General features: G+C 37.3%; 1 protein-coding gene across 3 annotated transcripts; it reads left to right on the top strand.

Moving 5' to 3' along the window:
- The first annotated feature begins 361 nt into the window (after positions 1-361).
- Positions 362-4,740, top strand: si:ch211-214p13.9 (cell surface glycoprotein CD200 receptor 1-A). Of its 3 annotated transcripts, none has more exons than XM_028592022.1 (7): positions 362-752; positions 1,740-1,796; positions 2,448-2,753; positions 3,323-3,598; positions 3,822-3,915; positions 4,019-4,061; positions 4,163-4,740. In XM_028592022.1, the coding sequence occupies exons 1-7, from the start codon at positions 686-688 to the stop codon at positions 4,250-4,252; spliced, it is 933 nt and encodes a 310-aa protein (XP_028447823.1). In that variant the 5' UTR covers positions 362-685; the 3' UTR covers positions 4,253-4,740. The 3 variants fall into 3 exon arrangements, with proteins under 3 accessions (XP_028447823.1, XP_028447822.1, XP_028447824.1); XM_028592021.1 differs by having other exon boundaries at positions 1,740-1,802; XM_028592023.1 differs by lacking the exon at positions 1,740-1,796.
- Positions 4,741-7,302: the final 2,562 nt, after the last annotated feature.

The raw sequence follows: 7,302 nt of genomic DNA, 5'->3' as shown, positions 1-7,302 counted from the left end.
CAAACAAAACCTGAATGTTACACATGTTACATGCTACATGAGAAGGTAGGATTTATTGCAGGGCTGTTGAATTACATTTTATTAGTTTTACATAGGTATTCATATAAAGTAAGGCAGTCAAAGCCATGTTGGGTTAAGGCTTTATGAATGATACAAATACATACTGTGACTGTGCCTAACGCATCTGCTTTATAATGATGTCTAGCTTGGAGTGTTCACACACACACACACACACACACACACACACACACACACACACACACACATACATATACTGCGGGTGATCATGTGAAAGGAAACGGGTATCTTCTTGTCTTGTCAGATGTCATCCTGTGTGGGAGGAAAATGCAGATGCTTGGGGTGGAAAGCAGTTTGGAGAGAGGGGAAGAGAAAGAAGGAGGGAGGGATTAGTTAGTCACATGTCCTTTATATTTCTTTATTATGAGGGGTGTCAAGGATATTCAGTTTGTCTGGATGGGGAACCTGCTTTAATCAAACCCTGAGCTCATTGGGCTTAAATAGAGAAAGTGAAATTCACAAATTAGGGTAAATGCGTGATAGCCCAGGCAAAACCACGCAATTCAGTTTGATGTTACTGGATTTAGTTGAAGACCTGATGTGTTTCTTACTGGTGTGAGAGACTCTGTGGTTGACCGTTAACGGAGGATCCCGAAGACAACTAGAGATGAAGGATATGATGATCTGTGCCGCGATCATCTTCTCGTTGTCTGAAGCATGGAGCCAGGATCCAGGTTTGAACATTAAGACATTTTACTTGCATTTGGTTTAAGCGCTTAACATTTACAGCTTTAAGATACAGAGAGGCTTTTTCAGAGGTGTACAAAACCTCCATGAAGATGAATTTGTAAGTTATTTTCTTAATATATACTGAGCAACATTATATATGTTACTACAACTACAGATGGTTGAGATTTTTTTTTACTGTAGGAATGTGTCATTTGTGGTACTTTATAATTATGTAAATATGTGGTATGTATTGTGAGATTGCACAAAGATATCTGTTACAGTAAATTGTCTGTGTTGTGACTCAGTGTACAGTCAGTGGAAAGAACAATCCCCGGAGGTGGGGTAATGCAGAAGCTGATAATGGAGGAACATCTTCCGTAACACATGTATGAAAGGTTTACCCCATATTTTGTGAACGAACGAGCAGCACGCTGCCACTTGTTCCGTGGAAAGCATGATTTCAGATCAGGGAAACGCTCTGATGCAGCTTTTCTCCGCTGTGTGGTCTCTGAAAGCTAGAGGAGACATGAGATCTGTGGTTTTGCCATCCCACCTCATGCATGCTTGTTTGCTTACATCTGTCAGACGTAAACAAGTCTCAGACCCCCATAACACACCACAGCAAAAGTCAGTCAATGAAACCGGAAATTTCCAAATTAATTTCTCTGAAGAGCAATACTAACTGTGCTAGCTTATTCTGCAGTGTAGACAGGCAAATGGGGGAGATCATGACAATAACATTTGCCTGTTTTATATGTTCAGGTTTTCCTTCCCCCAGCTACATTTTCTGTTTTTACAGTAAATACTTGTAGTACATGTTTGTGTCTGTGATTTAGCCCTGCTGCAGTTGGTTAACTAATTAAATAACCAATAACAGATTAACACTTTGATTGTTGCTCTGCTGATTGAACACTTCCAAATTAATTACTAACTGCTGCTTTCTGACTGAAAAAAGCAGTTTTTACTAACTTGTTCCTCACATCTACCTCCAGCTCTCTCAGGAACTAATCAAAGTATCTCTGTGAACTCCAGCACTTCTTCTCCTGAAGGTTTTGGTAAACTCTTTTCACCTCTTTTCTCTCCAACTATTTTGCAGTATGAGTAACATAATAAATAAGACTAAGACTACTAAGACTATAGTGAAAGCACAGAAACATGACAATATACATTTTTATCATTCCTTTCAATATGAATCCAGATTTCAGATTTTTTCAGTTGAAATGACTTGAAAGAGTTGAAAACATTTTGAAACAACTTATTTCTAGAGAAGAAAGGTTTAGTTATAATTTTAAGTTTTTTTAACGTAATTATGAAATATCAAGAGGCTTTACCAAATGTTTGCCCACTTTGAAAAAGTAATTACCAAACCTTTGTCATTCAGTAGCTCTTAAAATACAAAATAAATAAATTGCATTGTTGTTCTCAGTAACTATTTGATACTACTAGTGATTTATTGTATAACTGTTGTATCCTATGTGATGCATCATGACTGAAGTTATATTGTGTTAGTAATAGTGTTTTATTTTTTGTGCTCATCCACGTCCCATGTAGATGTAGATGTAGACTATATTAGGAAATGCGTACTTTGTATATTGTTTTATATTCATAAGAATAAACCCAAACTATGTAATCAGCACAATCATTACACCATTATGTGCATTAAAAATGCAACTTTTCTTCCTTCCATTCTTTTTTTCCAGTTGTCAGAAATTTAGCCTTCAACCTGGGGAGTGAAGTTAACCTGGATTGCAGCAATAAGACATGGAACGAGATGATGTTTGTTACCTGGACTATAAAATTAAAAAACAAAGAGTGTAGGATAGGGTATAGTAATGAAGGCCTAAGCGATGACCTCTGCAATGATGGAAAGTCACTACGAAACACAACCAGTGCTAAGTCATACCTGCACATCCCAAACTTTTCCAATAACGACGTGGGGGTCTACAAGTGTGAGTCAGTTTACACAGGAGGAAACGACAATTATCTCATCCATGTGAACATCACAGGTAGGACTTTTCTCATCACAAGGATAGATGATTTCAAGGTAATCAATAAAGTTAATTTCTTAAAGGCTCGGTTCACCCATGTCACTCACAAAACATTTTATAAGACAGCAATTTCTGTTTTACTTGCCCAGATTTTGAAATATTTATTAGGCTACTTAACCTCTTTCCACTGCAAAATTGGACCAATAGCCTAATGGAATTTCCTTTTTTGCTATTACTCTGAAAAAGTAACGTTTAAAAAACATCAAAAGCAATATGCCTTTCTACACAATGTCTCTGTACTCTGATTAATTTATTTTTATTATTTTCAGGACAATGCACATTTGATGAACATGTACAACAGTACACGTAAAAATGCCAGATTTTAGCCCAAGGGCTAATTTCCATCTATAGTCCATAATGCACCGGCCATAACAGTTTTATTTTATAGTCAATTTAAAATTTAGCTAAGCAAATTTACTGCTATTTACATGGTTAGGTACTACAATGTGTAAGTGATTTGGTTGAAGTACAGAAAGCTGAAGTATTTGGTGAGTCTCATTTCTTCTGTTTGGTCTTCCCTGGCTCAGTTGGTCCCAGTAGCCTGTCAGCCTGGTTTGAGTTTAAGGACAACAAGATGGTGGCAGTGTGCAAAGCTGAAGGAGGAAAACCTGCTGCCAGCATCAGCTGGAGTCAACCAGGAAACTCATCGTCTGTGGAAACTGCCAGCTCACATGGATTTTTTACAGTAGAAAGTCGCCTGGAGCTGCTCGAGGGAATGGATAAAGAAAACCTGAGCTGTGCCATCAGGCACCCGTACTGGAAAGGGTTAAGGATTTTGACACCAATAAACCTGTTAAAAAAAGGTCAGGCTTTTGCAGAGCGGATAACATATATTTATATATATATATATATGAGAAAATATTTAAGCTGTGGGTTTAGTGCAGAAGCAATACGTCATTCTATGTTTTTTTGATTCATGTTGACTACATTATAGTGGTAGTTAGAAATGTGTTAATAGATGTAATGTGTTGTGTTAACATCCAGCAGATTATTAACAAACCTTTAATCTCCACTCTCTCACTGCAGGTTACATTCCTTGGCTGTGCATCCTTATTGTTGCTGTAATCATGCTTTTGGCAGGATTTTTATTATTTGCACATAAGAAACTCAAAACACTGAGGTAAGACTTTTCATATTATGAAGATAATAACTGAATTACAGTGACTGCTTGCAAGCTATTTTGTTGAATCACTGAGTTGGTTTGGACATCTATCTTTCTCCAGGCGATGCCAGCAGACGGAAACTTCACCATCTAAATCTCCACCGGTAGGAAATCTTTCTGTATGTCTGCAGTTTATAGGTTTGTGTGTTTTACTAATATTGTACACTGTTAAACTTTGTTCACGACACCTCTCTAATTTTTACAGACAGGAGATGTGGAGGAAGTGGAGCCTTACGCCAGCTATGTTCAACGTGTGAACTCCATCTATTGCTCATCTGCAGATTTGTTCACATAAAACCATGCATCATACTCTGAAGGCTGTGAAACTGAAGGCTGTGAAACTGAAAAAGGGTGAAATAGTAAAGATAGAGAATGAGATGAAAGACTTCCGATAAGAGAGGGAAGCCTCTAAGTTTTATTCTGCCCAAACAAAACTCTTGACTGATGGAACAGGGGATGTACGTCTCACACAGTAGCGCTTTAATGCACAGCATGCAGCCCACTGGGTGTAGGTGTCATGGATAATATTAATAATAAACTACAAATGCAAAGAACCGCTGAATTGTAAAAAATCCCGACTTCAGCCGGAATTAGCACGCCAAGACTACAGAACTTTTAATGCTCACCTTTTAATGGATTCTTGCTAAGGAAAACCAGTAAAAGTCTGAAATAACAGGTGTAAAATTGCCTTAAGATGATGTGGACAATATAATGTTAAGTATCCATGTAATGTCTTAATGTATAATTATGTATCTGTTTAAATTAAACGCACATCTGAACACATTGGTTTCATTGTGGCGAAGCTCTACAAAATTATAAAGAACATTAAAAATAGTAGCCTACACAAGAACAAGTAAACAAGTACGTGATGTTGTTTTAAATGGATTTTGGACAAAGTGTAAAAAGAAGTCTGTTATCTACACATCACATTGATTTCCTGCTGTGGTTAGGCCTGATATTTAAAAAGAATAAATGTCAAGATGATTTCCTTTGTAGACATGCAGCAAACTGATACATTTGTCACCTGTATGATGATTATCAGCACTGGACCATTTAAAATAGATGGTGAGTTTTGGATTTTGGTTCAGTACTCTTATGAGTGTATACCCATTTCTGAAGAAACTGATCAAGAGGTTGTGAAATGGCAACTGGAAAAAATGTCTGTGCTGCCATCTGGTGGAGCTTAGAACAGAGACCACCATCATGATTATGCACTGTATCACTGTCCGTGTTAGGATAATGCTAACAGTCTGTGTTAAAACAATTTTCAGGTGCCAATATGTACATTGGAACATGCTTTGCTTGCTTTAACAGTTCCTCCTAATAATTAGGAGATGCCCACCTTATGTGCTTCCAGTGTAAGTAATGGGGAGAAAATCCACAGTCCCCTAATCAACAGCCAGGGTCTAGACTTTCTGTTTGGATTTTGATATTAAACTGTAGGCATCAACCTACACTGATCATTAGGTTGAAGAGAAAAAGAAACTGACAATGCACTGCTGTCCACAGGACATACCGCGCATGGCATCTTTTAGTTTTACACAATTTTGGTGAACAATTTCCTCTCTGAAATGTAGCAATCGCTGAAGTTTCGACCTTAAATCAAAGATATTGCCATGACTTCTTGGAAATGTTTTTAGTGATGCAGTTGAGCAATACAATAGAATAATAAACAAAGTGTTAACTTTGTATCAATAAAAATATCTCCCACTTTTATAGCACACACACACTCCTTGAAAAATGAAAGTAACACACCGAATACACCAATTTTGAAGAGCAATTAAAAAAAACAAAAAAACAATGGATGGTGGCTTTAACATGGATGCTCAGTCATTCACATCATGTTGTAACTAACAATTGTTTGTCAGAAGCTTCTGGGTTCACTGTTTTGGAGATGTTCAAAACCAATAAAATATCTTACATGAGTGGGTAAAAAATGATGTATAAGTTTGGGACAGTGAAGTTTCATTGCACTTAGTCTACTACTTCCAGATATTGTGCTAATGCCACAACGTTTCAGGAATCTATTTCTATCATACACATACACCTACTACACCAATTTGGTTGACACATTTTACTGCAAACAAAAGTGTATGCCAACAAAATTATGTTAAATATGCTATAATATGAGAGTGTCATTCAGGTCATGGTGTAACTATTATGGTGTATGTGAGAAGCTCCAGTGTACTCTGACTAACTGATTCCAGATAATGTGCTAATGTCATGACACTTAATTTCAGACTGAAGAACTACAACTTCTACTTCCTTCTGTAAAGAGGTCAAATGGGACGCAACTTTGTCTTCTCGGGGAAGGGACTCCACAGTTGTGGTCAGCCTTAAGGTTACCTCAAAGGTGAGGCAAAACATCTTGGGGAGCTCCACAACCAGCTGCGGTTTACTGTGAATGTTTTTTTTTCTTCATTTTATCACAGTGTCTTCATTGAAGATCAAGATTTAATTAACAGAAACGTTCTCCTGTTTGTGATATTATCTACGAGTTCTGCATCTTGCAATAGCCAGAATCAACTTCTCGTTTCACTTTACCCCATGAGCACATAATCGTCTGCACATTCGTCTTTAGATGAGCACTGAGACACTGTTTCAGGTTGAAGGGCTGCTGGGACATGAACCGTAGCATAGTCACAATCATCGTCAGTTGTAGCTCTGGTTCTACTTGTTCCTCTGGCGGAGCTGTGGTCTATAGAGGCATACGTTACATCCTCGTTAGGCTGTCATGAGATAATACACAGAGTTGATGTCATTCTTCAACATTATTAATTATACTTGTTTTATACAATGCTGCTGCTACAAGCATGTTTTATTTATGTGGGTAGTGGTTATGACTTCCTGCAGATGAAATAAACAGCCTCACTGTTTCATTTACAGCAGAGGGCTCACACTAATGTCGACCCAGTATGTAAATCTAAAGGCAACACCTCTGACAAGGCTATCATAAAAGCACAGGGAACACACTGATGTCCTATGAAAAGCTGGAACTGATAACTATGAAAATTTATGCTCAACAAAAATAGACCCAACATTGATATGGGCAGGTCTACCTTGTTATCTGTGCTGCTTTGTCCATCTGGTGCAGAATTCCCTGAAAAAGAAAATGCAAATATTTTAAAATAAGCAAAAACTATACATTACAAATATACTATAAATGCCATTATACGTGTAGTTCTACCTTTCCTTTTCTTCTTTATCCTGTCAGTAGAACAAATTGAAATGAAGAGACCACAATAAGGACACAATCATCCAGAGCATTTAACAGAAAAATAAAACCCATTAGTGTGTGATAAATAAAATGACTGAAAATGTTAATCGACTTCGACTTAGCAGGTA

This window comes from Perca flavescens, chromosome 11 (assembly GCF_004354835.1).
Source record: "Perca flavescens isolate YP-PL-M2 chromosome 11, PFLA_1.0, whole genome shotgun sequence".
Taxonomy (NCBI): Eukaryota; Metazoa; Chordata; class Actinopteri; order Perciformes; family Percidae; genus Perca; species Perca flavescens.
Note: the sequence above shows the minus strand (reverse complement) of the source record. Positions and strands in the feature narration are given on the sequence as shown.

Coding starts and splice junctions, on each gene's coding strand:
- si:ch211-214p13.9 (XM_028592021.1), top strand. CDS start 686: ATGAAGGATATGATGATCTGTGCCGCGATCATCTTCTCGTTGTCTGAA. Junction 1,803..2,447: donor TTCTTCTCCTGAAGGTTTTG/GTAAACTCTTTT, acceptor CTTTTTTTCCAG/TTGTCAGAAATTTAGCCTTC. Junction 4,062..4,162: donor CACCATCTAAATCTCCACCG/GTAGGAAATCTT, acceptor TAATTTTTACAG/ACAGGAGATGTGGAGGAAGT.